Consider the following 15,876-nt stretch of genomic DNA (forward strand, 5'->3'; position numbering starts at 1 on the left):
ATGTATCATGAAAAAGAAAATGGTGCAATTTATGAGAAATAGTTACATAGCTGATATTTTCAGTAGTGATACTAGACAATATTAGGATTATAAGTATGTGAAAGCAATTTTAGTAAAAATGAAATTTAAGACTAATTTACATATATGAATGATGGCTTTTGTGGAAGTAGGCCATCCACAAGATTTCTATGTATAATACAATGAAAAGCATTCCCACTAATTCTGTGCATGAAATATTTGGTTTATTTTATTAAGTTTGTTCCTAATAATGAGTTCATTTCATTTAAAAAAAGGTTAGCTTTAAATACATATATTCATGTTTTTTGCTAAGCTGCATTATTTTCATTGCTTAATAATGGACTTCTCAAGTTTCTTTAAATGTTGCTTTTTATGTTCTGCATATGCAACGTTTTGCACAACTAAGGACGTTTTTTAGTGTTCACTGTGGAGTGAATTGATGAGACCCTAACCGTTGTACAGACACCATGGAATAAAACAATGTTCATTTCATTTGTCAGCTAACCGGTGGAGCCGGAAAGGGCAGTCGTTTCTCATACCAAGTATTGGATACCATGCTGGAGAATCAACATTTTTTACCATATGATCAGAAGAGCAACCACAGAATGATCTGACCATTGTGGTGGGACAACTGGTTATATGCAACATCATAAAGACTATAAAAGAGGGGACCCCAAGGGAGGGGTAGGACGGCACACTCCTTTTTCCTTTTACCCTTATGTGTGGAGAATGCTTTTATTAACTCTCAGTCCAATGTTTTTTCTATGATTTAAGAACCATACTCTTGGCTATTATTTATGGACTACCTTCGGTGATTGTGCTACTGTTAGCGGACTGAATGAATCTTTAACCGACAACCTGATTTTATACCCTTTGTTTTTTACCCTTTGCTAATGATCTTGCCTGCCGAACCATCTTGGACTGGCTGGTTTTGCACCCATGTTTATCCGATTTTACCTTTCACCCCATGCCTATGGACTCGCCCTTCATGGACTTTGACTTGGATTCCTTTCTCTTCGTTTAGAACTTTTTGAATGCTGTTAAGAAAAAACAAACCATCCTTCTGCCTTGCAATGTTGGTAGGAATATGTGTCTTTGTAAACCATCCTCTTCTGGATTGTAAACTTCGACTAAATGCGTGGTTTCATACTACATGTTGTAGGATTCTTGACTGGAATGCTTAAAAAGATATGTATATGAATTGATTTTGGATAACTAATACAATAACCAAATTATCTAATGTTGCCCAAGTCTGTTATTGTGGCCTGATGTTTTGTCTTTGAACTATGCTGCCATAGTAATATTTTATTTCTATAGCATGATGTGGAGAATGGTGTATTTGAATCTCATTTCAAATGTATGAGTTGGCTACCAAGTAATGGTCCTCAATGGGTGGACAACGTGGTTTTGGATACTCTAATTCCCACCCCTCACTATCGGAGGAGAAAGATCCATCAGAGGACCATCACCTCTGTAGTAAAGTGCAGTGATGAGTTGACTAACCGTAAAGGGCCCAGTACGGTTAGAGTAGTGAGTGAGTGTTAATAAAAGCTTCCGCTTGATCATGGGCAATTCTTCGGTTCCCGCTGCTAACCAGTGTGTATGGTGATTCTACAACCTGATGGACCCTCATGGTTGGCCCTTCCCAGTTACCCATTTTAACTATTTTTTTTTTCCTTGTGGTTTGTCCCTCTTAATTTATAGAAGCCTGGGTTAACATTGCGTCCGAAATAAAGAGTGGGAGTGGTTCGGACGGCCCCCGGCCTTCCTCCGCACACGCCCACCGTGACATCGGACGGCCAGGGGCCGCCCGACGCATCGAACGGGTTAATGTCACCCAGTGCCAGAAGCAGGGTAAGACTTCTTGGGGACCTTCACCTCCCATCTTTGTGCAGACTTGGCATATTGCTTGCTCAGCTTAGACAACTTGCTTGCTCAGCTTAAGACAACTCGCTGTTGCCGAGAGTTTACTCCCCAATCTAAGTTTGTTGCTTTCCAGTCTGTCTTTCACTTCCTTTCCCTCTACCCTCCTGGTCTCAGCTCTGCTTGGTACTTCTTGTGCCTATTAAAAAAAAACATTGGGATCCTACATGTTAAGCTTCACATTGTGGTTCTCTTTTTCGCACCACGATTTCTATAGGAACCTGTTGATTACGCCGTGCCCTTTAACAGCCTACCACAAAATCCTCCCTCCTATTTGCGCTTTCCGCCCACCTGGATACAGTAAATATCCTTCTGTTCTGAATATTTCCGGTTCTCTCAGAGCATGAGGACGTACCTCACGTACACCAAATGCGGCGTGACCTGGGCATCGTCACAGACTTCCCTGCCATAGTGGTCTTCTGTACAGCTATTATTTTCACTGTTTCCTTTGTAGCCTTTTTATTAATGTTGCTGTTTGATTGAACTTTTCATATTCCTCAAGCAGACTCCCCCCATGGGAAATTCATTAATTTAAGAGAGTCACAGTATAGAGTGAGCAGGCAAAGACCCACTAAAGGAATATTAGAGCAGCATTTACCACATACTGAAGAGGGTGCGGAAACATTCTGCTACCAAAGCACACATTATACACTCTCCTTATCCTTAGAGATACCAGTGTTGAAAAAAAGAGAATGCTAGAGCTTTGGCTCTCCCCAGGCAAATCCTTCTGTGTACATGCACTACAGAGATGACCAACTTCACTCTTCATTTGTGAGGCTTTGTAGACTATACTATAGATCATCCACCCTCATTTTATTTCTCCCACCCAAAAAATACATTCCCTTCTTTTCTCTCACCTTGCCAGTTTTAATATCCCGCACGTAGATGCCCTCGTTCTCATCGAGTGGGATGGCCTCTCGGGTCAGTAGCACTTCCACCTCCACAGGCGGCACATACTCAACCGGCCCACGGATCATCCACCGGTCTCCGGGCTTGCGTTGAATCTCATTGCCATCCTGCGCAAAAACATATTAATGAAAATAATAACTACAATAAAGGGGTTATTGCCTAGTGCAGTCTCTACCAACCAAGGGAACACTAAGATGTATAAGATATACCTATAGCTGGATGGGCAATAATGGTAAGATTTGTCACTGACTTAATGTGCCTGTTGCGAGAGCTCTATGTAACCTGCACAGTAAGAGGTTCCATTCCCTGCAGACTCTACCTTTAATGCTTTTATGGATGGATAAAAAAAAAAAAGTGTGGTTTCCCTGGCTTTGGATAGTTCGAAGAAATCGTTGGTACATTGATAAAGTTGCAGGAATAGCACCAAAACTGCTCAAATTAAATAGCCCATCTGAATGATTTGTTTTCATCTCAGAATATTAGTAGATAGACCGCAACAAGAGTACTGGAGGCCAATTTAGATCCTGTTTGTTCCTGAGTGTCTTGAGTCGAACTTCTGCACGAATGCCACTTTTGACAAATCTGAAGAATATTTTCTAAATGATAACACCACTAGACAACATTTCATTACAGTCTGTTCAGGCTGAGGGTCAGATTATTTTGCCTTAGTCCTATTGTGGTGTGTATTGTAGAGATGTGAGATTCACTGGACTTTCTCTCTCCCTTTGCCAATCCCTTCCCCAAAGATTAGTCCTCCTGTCTAGTCACAGAAAATCTTAGAACGTGCTCTCCTCTCAGGTACATCAGCTCCCATCGCGCTCTAGTGAAAAGTTATTTGTCTCAGATGGCAACTTCCATCTTTCCCTGTTTGAAGAAGAAGATGTGAGAATAAAGGCTTGGACCAAGGAATGCTTTGAACCATTCGAAACAAAGAAAAAAGTATTCTGTGGCCATAAATCACTTGCTTTGACAAAGGGCAGATCAATTGACTCTCAGGAATCACAAACTATTCTTTATGCAACCAGCAACATCTTCCCTTTTAGAAAAGTTATGTATATCTCAAGAAAAGTCACCAGGTGTAGCTACAGATCAGAACATCTAAACCACATCCTGCTTTTAGCAGTTTATAATCAAATCTGAAAAAGAACAAGGTCTCAAGATGTCTGGACTAACAAACCAAACCCATGTACCATCTCCTCCCGCCCTGGATACTGTATAAACATCTTATGAATGGGCCACTTACTAGGCAAAGCTGGACAACCCCATGGGAAGCAAACCAAAAGCAGAAACAAACTTAGCACAATGGACACTTCTTGAAAGGCGTAAGGCAACCTCATTACTGACATTTCTAAAGAAGGAAAAGAAAAGCCAGGAACAAAACTAAAAGGAGAATCGACAAGTTTCTGTGAGCTGCCATCTCGCTTTAATTCCCGTTCCTATAAAAAGCTGAGACTCAGATTTATTTATACACATCCTTCCTTCCCAAATTCGATGAGTGATCAAACTCGGGACTCATGCGGCAAGATCACCTTAACAGCTTCAGTCTGATTAAGTGGATCTTCTCTGAACGTCATGCTAGGGCCCAATAATCTGGACAGTGCATTTACAATTAGTATCTGTACGCAACTGTTTATCATCATCGTAAAGGGTCCATCATGCAGACTGCCTCACTCCTAAAACCTCAGAGTAAGTTGACCAATATATTCATCAATATTGCACAAGGGGGTTGAGACAGTCAAACGAGTGTTCAGCAAGAGGTCGCTTTACAAAAAATAGAAGCCAATAACACCCTTTACATGTTTTACGCCATCAGCTAGTGTCTTGCTTCTTACAGGTCGTCAACAATGACACATTGTGATCTGTGAAAGCGAACTTTAAGGTCACAAAAAGTTATTAAAGAAAACAGTCATTATGTTCAGCTGCCCTTATCAACACTTTAGGAAGCTAACAAAAATACACCATCCCATGCAGCTCTGTCTTAGGAAATAAGTACAGAGGTAACAAACCTTCTACAGAACAAGAAGTCAGTGAAATTGAATCATTTTAGGATGCAAATATATAAATAGGTTTGTTATGGTGCAACTGGGTTCTGTAACTAGTCCAAACTTCATTCCTAAGGAATGTAAACATTTTATATCATCTAACGGATTCTACTGCCTGTATTGTCAGCCCACACCCAATTCACCACTAGCAAATGCATTGCACATATTGCAGGTAAAGAGGACGCTCAAGTACTTCATTGATAAACTTTGGAGTCATCACAACTGTTTTTGCCCTTTAGTCATTAGAAAAAAGACATGCTCTGCTAAAACAGGGGACAGCAAAATGAATTGTTTCATGTACTAAATTCAATAGTGGAATTAACAGAGGATTGCTAAGTACACGCACAATAAACTCAACCATGTTATGTAGCACTAAGAAATTCAATTCATAATTCTACTACAGGACCGGAGGCTTCGTAATATGCTTTCTATTTCATTTAATTGATATACACACAGCAGCCAATGAAATTTAACTTTGTATATCAAAAACTACATTTCCCATGATGCATTCAACACATCCTGTCAGAGCCCATAAGAGCCAGTAAATGCTGGATACCCTCCTCTTTCTTTGCTGCTCACGTAGCCAGTTAAGTGTTTTTATATCAATACCCTTATAATGCTTCTTTAATGCATTGACAGATTGTTGACGATTTCCGCCGTGCGAGTTTGTCATGCTGATTGCTTTGGTTGCATTTGTCTGTGTTCGCAAGCTCGCGTCTACGGAGGTGTCTAGCCCCCTCTCTTTGCCTAGGGAGGCGCGCGTTCTGATACTGTTGTCCCGGTTTGGGACGGGCTTGCCAAGTGCAGCGCTACACCCGCGCTGGTTATTTTAGCCCCCCCGCCTCTCCTGCTATCACCAGAGAGTGTGTTGCTGCCTCGGAGCAGCTTACAGTTTGAATTTCCCGCTCGGCGGGCTGGGGGCATTTCGGCCGCTTGCGGTCAATATATTAACGTTGCAAAAGTTTAACGGTACCGCCCCGCCGATGGCGGGGGCCAATTTACATTAAATTTATGCGCAAAGGCTCCCCTCATCAGCCGAGAGCGGAGAGAGCAAGTAACTTTCACTTTGGTTTCGACGTACCCCAATTGGGCTATATTTAGTAGGCTTGGGCTACGTACGTCGCTACTGCCCGTTTTTTGGTCATTCCAGCTCGTTTTTTCCCCCTGAGTAGCACCCCTACGCCTAGCAGGCTGGAAGAATTGTTGGGCCTGGAGGGAGCACACCTCCTGAATATCAGAATCTGCTCTTTTTTGCTCCAATTACGCCCTGCGGGCTGCAAGAACTCTGTTACAGCCTTTGCTGAGGAGCTAGGTACCTGTACTTCGTTTTTTCTGTGCTGTGGGTTTGCTCCCCCATTTACTCCTCTCTGTACATTGCCTCATGAGCAAATATATGTACAAATTTGGCACAGCCATGGATGATTGGGTTACCTATGAAGAGGATGATAACCTATGAGGAGGAGGATAACCTGTATGAGGAGGAAATGACTGATCCTTACCTTGAAGATAATATTGTTGAGGCCCTGGACGCTTTGGTTCAGGATTCTGTCAGCAAGGCCCTTGAAAAGGCAGTTCCGGGAACTGTGCAACAGGTGCTAGCTACTGCACTTAAGCCTATCACTAAGTAGTTGGAAAAGTTCGCCAAGCGTCATGGTTTCACTGCTCAGACAGTCCCTTTGAAGGACGCAGCCCCCTCGGATTCCCAGTCCAAGTCTTGGCCACACTCCTACACCTTGTCCTCTCTGCCTGCCCCCGATGCCAGCAAGTCCAAGGCTCCAGACACTGATACCAATACAGACACTACGTCTACCGACACTCCGGATGAGTCTTCTCCTAGGAAGAGGACCAGGAAGTCTAAGAATGTGGAGCCTTCGCAGCCTGTCCATACTCCCTTCACCTTTAATCCTGCTGACATTGTTCATCCGAGATCTTCCGATTGGCTTCCTGCCCCGGAAGTTGCCGCATACCTACATGACAACCTCCGTAAAAGTTTTGACGGAGAGGTGAGAAATAGGCTCTGTTCAGAGTGCCCTAGGCCGGACATCGCTGATAAAGTCACAGAGACCCCTAACAGACACTAGCCTGCTGACATTCCTAAAAAAAGTTTGCCAAAGATCCTAAGAAAGCCATTGATCATGCCTGGCGAGGGTGCCAGTACAAGCTCCTGGATTTGGTGGGGCCGCTGGCAAAAATCCTGGAGATGGCTCTGGAAGCACAAGAATCTGGTGCGGCCATGGATCCTCATATCTTGGTGGGATGGACCCAGAGGGCGATATGCCTAATGGGTAATGCAAATTGCGCCATATCCACGGAACGCAGGAAGTCCCTCCTTATGAGGATGGACTCCAACCTTACCGAAATGGCAGCGGCAGAACCAGGTCCCCTGGCGGACAGCAACTTGCTCGGTGAACGTTTTGTTAAGGACATAGCCAAGTAAATGGGCACCTTCACGACTCTCGATAAGGCTCAGTCAGGGATCAAGAGAGTCTTTCAGGCTGGGGTCTTCAACAGGGCCAGACGAGGTCGGGGACGCTCGTTTGGCCGCCAGCACTCCCAAGGTCCCCAGAGAGGTGACTTAGCTCGAGGCAGAGGTGATTGGGACTCCACCAGTGTGTGGGGGGGGGGGCACGTTCTACCCCACCAGGCAAAGTTTCAACAAGAGACGTTTCAACAGAGGAGCATACCGTGGTGGCTTCCAAGCTTACAGAATCTTCAGGTGAGTGCTCCAGACACCTCCCAGCTTCCCTTGGGGGGTTGTACTCTATTTTTCTTTCACAATTGGGTTCAATATTCTCAGGATGCTTGGATATTACAGACAGTTCAGGGTTTTAGTCTAGATTTCTTTCAGGTTCCTTATCAGGACAGACAGCTTTCTTTTTCCCAAACAGAGTGCGCTTTTATAGATTCAGAAATCGAAGAATTGCTGCAGAATAGCACATTGCGACAAGGGCCCTCGCGGTTTCTGCAGCAATATTTTTCTGGTTCAGAAGCAAGGCGGAGGTTACAGGTTGGTACTCAATTTAAAAGATATCAATCACTACCTGGTTAACAAACATTTCAAGATGGAGGGTCTCTTGACGGTTCTTGTGAAACAAGGAGACTGGATGGTCCGTCTGGACCTGAAGGACGCCTACCTATCCATTATGATTTTTCCTCCACATCGGAGATTTCTGCAATTCCAGTGGAGAGACCGCTGGTACAAATATTTGGTCCTTCCTTTCGGACTTTCCTTGGCACCATGGGGTTTCACCAAAGTGCTGAAGCCAGTAATAGCCTATCTCAGAGAGCAAGGGGTTCGCATGATAGTGTATTTAGACGATATACTGATCATGGCGCAGACGCCGGAGATGGCGGTGCAACATCTGCGCATGACCATTGCTATGCTACAAGATCTCGGGTTTGTGGTCAACGAAGCCAAATCCGTACTGTGTCCATCACAGACAGACTTTCTGGGTTTTATCATAAATTCATACACGGCTCAGTTGAGTCTTCCCCGTTCCAAACTTCGAGACATACAGAAGGAGCTACGCTCTGTTGTCCAAACAGACCGTCTCACCGAGAGTCATGCCAGACTAGTGTGTCTCCCAGAGTCATCGATTCCGGCGATCTTCCCAGGTCCCCTTCACCATCGAGCCCTTCAGAGATTAAAAATTCAACATTTACAGAAGGGCCTCTCGTACACGGACCTGTTTCCTCTGTCCTCAGAGGTCCGAGAGGAGCTTCAGTGGTGGCTTGTGCACGTGGAAGCATGGAACGGTCGAGCCATTTTTGGCTCCCTTCCAGAAGTGGTCAGAGTCAGACGCCAGACGCTGGGTCTGGGGAGCGCACTGCGGAAATATTTCCACAGGTGGGCGTTGGTCCCTTCCAGAACTAGATCTCCACATCAATTGTCTAGAGCTACTCACCGGCTCATTCGCGATCAGGACTGTCACCCAAAAAAGTTGTGTTGCATCCTACTACGGATGGACAACATATCGGCAGTACGTTACATCAACAAACTGGGAGGCCAAGATCCTCCATGTTGGTAGAGATAGCGAAGGACTTCTGGCACTATTACCTAAGTCATCAGATATCGGTCATAGCCGAATATATTCGGGCCAGTCGAACGTGGCAGCGGACTGGCACTCACGACACCTCAGACTACAACGATTGGCAGCTCCAGCCTAAAGTAGTTCAGTGGTTACAGGCAATCTGGGGTCCATGCCAGATCGACCTCTTTGCGTCCTGGTTGAATCGGCAATTAACCCAGTTCTTCAGCTAGAGACCGGATCTGTTAGCTCTGGTGACAGATGCCTTCACTCATGACTGCTCCCAGTCTCTGAATTATGCAGTTCCCCCGTTCATATTGATCCCTCGGTTCTACACACAGATCTTGCTACAGATTGCGGAAGTAATCTTAGTGACTCCCCTGTCGAAGTCGCAACCTTCGTTCCCACGTCTTCTGGAGGTAAACTGAGACTTCCCCAGGAAGATTCCAGGGTCCCTGATGTTGCTCCAGGGCCCTCATGGAGAGATGCACCCGATGGTGGTGTTGGGGCAATTGTCCCTGATGGCCTGGAGACTTTCCAGCAGCGTAGGCAAATGCCAGGATTTTCAGAACAAGCTTCAGCCTTCATCACCCAAGCTTGGACTCCATCCACTAGGAAGAGATATACTTCAGACTGGAAGGGCTGGGTTCGTTGGTGCGTGGAACACGTGGATCCCATGGGGGCGGGATTACCCTGCATTGTGAACTCTTTCGCAGAAAGCTTCCGAGGGATTGGCATATCGTTCCGTTAATAATTTCCGTTCCGCTATCTCGGCGAGTCATTCTCAAATTGGCGGCAAACCTGTGGGTATGCATCCACTCATATGTAAACTTCTGAAGGGTATTAAGAGTAGCGAATCCGCCCAAACCTAAGTATACTTCCTTATGGGATGTCTCTCTAGTTCTTTCCCTATTTAATGAATGGCCTCAAAATGACATGTTAACAAGGAACAGCTTTCGGCCAAATTGGCCATGCTTTTAGGTCTTGCGGCAGGTAGAGGTTCATCTGATGTCAAGCCTTTGGACGTTACTGGTAGAGTATATACTCGAGGGAGTTTCCTTTAACATTACTTCCAGAACCAAGACAATGTCTAGAAGTGTTGATTACCATGCCTTTCCTAGTAATGCTAAGATTTGTGTAGTGCAATGTCTGAAGGCCTACGAGGAATGTACAAGGTCTATTCAGCCTGTTGATTGCTTTGCAGAAACCGTACAGACCTGGTACTACAGCTACAATAGCTAGATGGCTAAAGTATGTTATGCAGGAGACAGGTATTTATACCCAGGTGTTTGGGGCGCTCTGTTCGTGGCGCCATGGCCTCGAAAAGTTTTGTGTTCGGATCTACTGTTCAGGACATTATGCATTCTGCTGACTGGTCTTCCGAATCTACCTTTAAACAGTTTTATTATAAGCCGGTGGGTGATATTTCCTCTGTAGTTTTTCAGCAGCGTTAAACTAGCATAATAGGAAGCCTCCGGTCTTGTAATAGAATAAAAAATTAGCTAGCTATCGCACCAAGAATTTTCAATTCTATTAAAGACACGAAAGCGAGGATTATCCCACCCGGTTATAATACAATGTAATGTTTTGCCCACCCATGTGATCATCATCTGTTGCCAAACAGAAATTACGGGTTTCTATCTTTCATTCTTCCAGGTTCTGAGAAGAATATGGACTAAATATGCTTCCTGTGGAGAAGAAGTTTCTTTCCGGTTGGCTGGTTCTTCCACGTTGGAAGATGTTCTTGTTGGACTGGAGTTATTTCATGGACTTTAATGTTCGAAGGAAAGAAAGAGGAGGATATCCGGTATTGACTGGCTTTTATGGGCTCTGACAGGATGTGATGTGTTAAATGCATCATGGGAAATGTAGTTTGATATACAAAGTTAAATTTCATTGGCTGCTGTGTGTAGCAATTAAATGAAAGAAAGCATAATCCTCGCCTCCGTGTCCTTAATAGAATTGAAAATTCTTGACGCGATAGCTAGCTAATTTTTCATTCTCTTCTACTTGATTCAGCACTGAAGAGCCAAAAACTTTCTATTTTTGTTTGTGTATTTTTTTCTATTCTGTCACTCACAAGCCACAATTACTGCACTGGTTTGCACTGTTGTAGCACCTTGCAAATGTGCTTTTCTAGGTTCAGCTTATGACAATATAACATTATCTGGTCATGATTAGAGCTACGGTTATGGTCATTAATCATTATAAGAGGAATGTCTGTTTAAGATACTCAGGATTCTGGTTGATTAAAAAGGGGATTCCAACATTTTAAGATAATTTATTTTATGAATGATTCCTTAAGAACCACTGTTTTCATTTAAGTACTTGTTTATTAGGCATTACAGCTTAGGTATCACTACCAGAGCAGAGAAACAAGGGGGAAGGTTGTGGTAAGACACAGTTCTATTGAAGTCTCGCTGTCACCACCATCGCAGTCACACTCTGAATTGTGTTCTATTTACAACAAGCCTATCAATGAAAGATCCAATACGAAAAGCAAAAATGACATTCTTGTAAATACACTTCTGCAGTGTAGGTAAATTTCATAGTTGCACATCCTACTCAAACCTCTAACCATAAAACAAAGGAATTGTTTAGATGTTATTGTTACATCTATAATTTAGCATTGACTCCGAAGATAAGGCTAAAGTTTCAGTCATACATTGAATCAACAGAAAACAGCTAAAATCAAGCGGATAGCTTCTTACAGTGATGTTTAGGATGGTTTCCAAAACTACCTTTATTAAATGTGGGAAATATTCTCAATCTGGTAATGTGGAAAATTCAAAGCACGTGAATCTATAAATTATACCAATGCTGGGAAACTTCAGGTACAAGTAAGCAACTTTCTTTACCATCGGAGGATTGGAATGGGAGATTTTTTACTTGTAATATGTGCGGCATACGTATCTGGTTTAAAAAAAATGCATGTTTATTTAAAAATATAAAGTTGGTCTATCTTTTGAGAGAGACGAAAACTTCTGCAAAGCTAAAATATTCTGGACTGCCACCCAAACAACTGTGCTCAGCATTAAAGCAATACATTGCCACAGTTATGTACAGTTCAAATAACCTGTCCAAGCAGTTTTTATCCATAAACAATTATCTGAAGACAGAGGATCTGGAGTCGCGGTGTTTGCAAAAAATACTTAAACAAAAACAGAATATTGTGCTTTCTTCTCAACATTATTGATAAATGAAAATGGTTTTCGCTATGTGAGCAGCTTTCCGGAACACACTATTAATGTTAAGTTAATTTAAGATGAAAGAATGCATAAGTAGACTGGGTTTATTTAAATATAGTAAATAGATCAGGACACTGGTATAATTGTCCTCCTGCAGGAGGACAGCATCACTCACTTCATCTGTATCTTCCAGGAGCTGGAGAGCCTTCAGCACCAAACCTTCATCTTCAGAAAGGATGTACACATCCTGGATACCAGACTCCAAGCTCTCTCCGGGCTGCAGGAAGAAGGACTTCTCCCCCTGTGGAGGAGAGAAAGCAAAGTTCAGTCTGACAATCTAACACCTTTGACCCCCACCAACTCTTTCAAAGGATGGCCAGGACTGGCGAAATTTGTTAAAACAGATACGGGTCCTGTACGCCACTGATATTCTGGTCAAAGGAATCCCACAAAAAAACAACTTTAAACTTAGTGACTCCGGATTATCCCCTACATTGAGATTAGAAATCCTTCAAATCCCCCCCCCCCACCCTAAGCCCAGCCTTCAGAGGGTGCTCTTGCTAATTGCCTTCATTCAGGTATGATCCTCTGCACGTGCCACACATTCATTAGATATTGATCTTGGCATCGACCCACTTGAGGATTGAAAAACATTCTTTCACGCAAACAAACCAAAGTAAATTAAAATACCTCACATCAGTGTGAAGGGTCTTCACTAGGACCCCTACACAACTGGCAAAGGGGTAGTAGAGAGGGGCCTCCAGTGATCCCCTCGACACAAGCCTATCCGTTCTCCTTTCCCCATCCGCGGATTCTTGTGAGCAACAGAGCGGCTACGCTAGAAGCATTGCGTGCACCCATTCCCTACTTGAGTTTGCACAAATACAAAGGACGGCAGGAAGGAGTCCACCTTAACTTTGGGTAACAGTTTCCCCACAACGCCCTAGGAGAAACACTGGAATGCAGAATAAATGGGCCTTAGCACGCATGCTTCTAAGTCTCTCCTTCAAATAAATGTAGCTGATATTTAGATGGTCTGCGACTTCATCAGGACCCACAGCGTGAACTGGGAACGATGAAGGAGATTCTAGACAGATCTTTTGCAGCCATGAGAAATGCCCTTCCTTACCGCTATATAAAAACTAATACGTGAATAAATATACATCTAAGTCATAGATTTTGAACTAAGAGGGATGTAATCTAAATTCTATCTGGGATAAGATTCCTCCCACATTTTGTGCAGAGAATATCCACCCGACATAGGTAGAGCAGCCAGATTTTGAAGACTGGAAAGCAGGACTGGCTACAGAAAGATCTAGGACTACACCTGGACAACAGACACGGGTACAAGGACAAGACTGCCTTACACTGCCATAATACTCATCACCTTTAAACCTAAGAGAATGCTTACAGTTTCTTAACTGTCAAGTATTACATAAGCATTGTTGTGGTGATGACTCAATGCACATTTTTCAGTCCTTTTTACATTTCAACACATTTTCTTAGGACTACTGTAGACGTGATGGTGTTGAGGGCCAGGCGTCTCCTTTTGGACTAGTGCGATCTGCTCTGTACAGAGTTTAGCAGGGCAAATAACCTCGCTGGCCTGGAGGACATGCATTTGAGAGCACTATGGGTGGAAACCTGCTGCTTATCAGCGGCACATGCCCCAGGATCTAACACCATGCAAAGAACTGTGTGTATGTCAGCTGTATGCTACTGGATGAGTTCTCTTGAAAATAAAGGTATGATAAAGGAAATCCCAATAATTGGTCCTGACCACCTAACCAAACAGGACACAGACTGCCTCTTTCACCACAGCACTCCTCCTCGCTGCAGTTCCTTCACAGACATCTCTTAACTTTGCAGCCCTTGATTAGCACTTTTCACAGTGTCACACTAGGTTTGTGTGTCACAAAAACATTTGCACAATGTGGTGGCTGTATGTAGCGGCACATACTGCAGGGCTTTGGGAGGTGGTGGCATGTCAAAGTCAGGCTCGGCTGCTCTCCCTTCTTAGAGGTAAGAAAGAGTGCTATGACTGGGATACTGGATATGTGCAACTTCCCATCACAATGACTAACACTGCCAGAAGAGAGAACTAAAGAACAAGAATGCTTAGGCTTAGAACTCAAATGCTCCTCAAACGCAAAAATGGAATATTGATTTAATTAGGAGAAAATGTTCATATGCCAGGAAAGATGTCCAAAAACCAGGACTGTCCCAGTAAATTAGGACGTGTGATCACCTTAGAAGGAGGGGTCTCTGACTACATGGACTAATGTCCATTTAGGGGAAGTGTTCCGCTCAATGTAACCATCAGCGGAGAATGCCTTCTCATGAAAACATAAAGCCCCCTGCATCACTCGCTCCACTAGCTCAAGTCAAGTCTTTCAAACAACAAGGGGAGAGGATGTGGCCTAACGACTAGGGTGGTCAACCTCGGAGTTCGAGAACTGGGTTCAAGTAACAGCAGGGACACTCAACATCCTGTGATTCTGTGCAAATTACTTAATCTCCCCCATGCCAATCTCAAATTAATGTATCCGTCTGTAACGCAACTGGTGCTCATGTAAAGCGCTCCGATATCCTCGGATCTAGTTTGAGCTATATAAAACTCACCCCCTCAAAAAAAAGAGGAAAGTAGGCCAAACCTTAACTTTTACATATCGCCTTAGGGTAGGGCCGTGGCTGCCTACCCCATACCACGCCCTTAGTTTGTCTTGTTCAATCAAGACTGTTAAAAAAGCTTCAACAGTGCTGCAACAAGTAACCCGCTTTTCTCACACCTGTTAATAACACTACATCAATTTTCAAAAGATGTTAGATAAAGGTGTCTTTGTATGCATATGTATGCACGTTCCTTAATTTGTGGAAAAATTGTGCCTCACTTGCTGCTATGCAACCTCCATTTCTGTTGGTATGCTCTGTAATACTTCCCATCCCGCTGAAAGAACACAAAGTAGGCGCCAGGTGGATGCAGGCTGTCAGTGTCAACATATTTGCTATAATGGTGAAAATGTTTCTCAAAAACAATGCCTTGCCTGAGGTGACATATAGAATGGTATAGTAACTACTCAAATTATACTAGCACACTACTACCCCCAAAAACCTCTACATTTTCCACACTAGCAACTCAAATTACTCAAAATATTTTCTATTACAGCCCTTAATATAATACCATCACACTGCAAGATATACTAAATTACTCCTTAGTAAAATCAGTACATGAATTAATTTTCCCTTTGCAAAATCTTAATCACCCTAAAATCATACAAAGAACCCTGGATTACCACGGATTTCCACTCTTTAGAAAATAAATGCCCTGCAGTTTACATGGCTACAAAAATGGAGGACAGTAAAATCCAACTTAGTAAAACGATAAGATTGAGGTGACAAATTAAACAAAAAGTTAAAATAGGAAATGCAAGTAGAAAGCACCTTAAGAGCATTCTTGAGCTGACAAAACTCCTCCTAAATCTACCTAAATGCATGGAGTCCATTAGTTTGATTTCCATTCTCAACAAAAAAAATAACCTTTTATATTAAAGTGCAAGCCTCTGGCTTCTAAAACACAAAATTGAGCAGCATGTTTCACTTAAGGTGGCAACTATGGACTCCAAAAAAGTGCAATTGGCAAGGCAATTTACATAAACTTTCCAAACTTTCTTTGGGAAGTCAGATGCTGCCTAGCAGATTTCCATAAACTCAAATGAACACCAAAATCTGTAATAAACCACTCTCTGGTATAACTAACCAGAGGAATGT

General features: G+C 43.2%; 1 protein-coding gene across 1 annotated transcript in view; it reads right to left on the reverse strand.

The window, feature by feature from the left end:
* The window catches only part of MVP (major vault protein), a 133,382-nt gene that overhangs the window by 68,720 nt on the left and 48,786 nt on the right, over positions 1 to 15,876 (reverse strand). The window contains exons 8-9 of the mRNA XM_078652398.1: positions 12,284 to 12,409; positions 2,799 to 2,957 (exon numbers count right to left, since the gene is read on the reverse strand). Coding sequence (XP_078508524.1) covers positions 2,799 to 2,957; positions 12,284 to 12,409 — 285 coding nt within the window. The remainder of the gene's footprint in view (positions 1 to 2,798; positions 2,958 to 12,283; positions 12,410 to 15,876) is intronic.

Source organism: Lissotriton helveticus, chromosome 7, assembly GCF_964261635.1.
Source record: "Lissotriton helveticus chromosome 7, aLisHel1.1, whole genome shotgun sequence".
Taxonomy (NCBI): domain Eukaryota; kingdom Metazoa; phylum Chordata; class Amphibia; order Caudata; family Salamandridae; genus Lissotriton; species Lissotriton helveticus.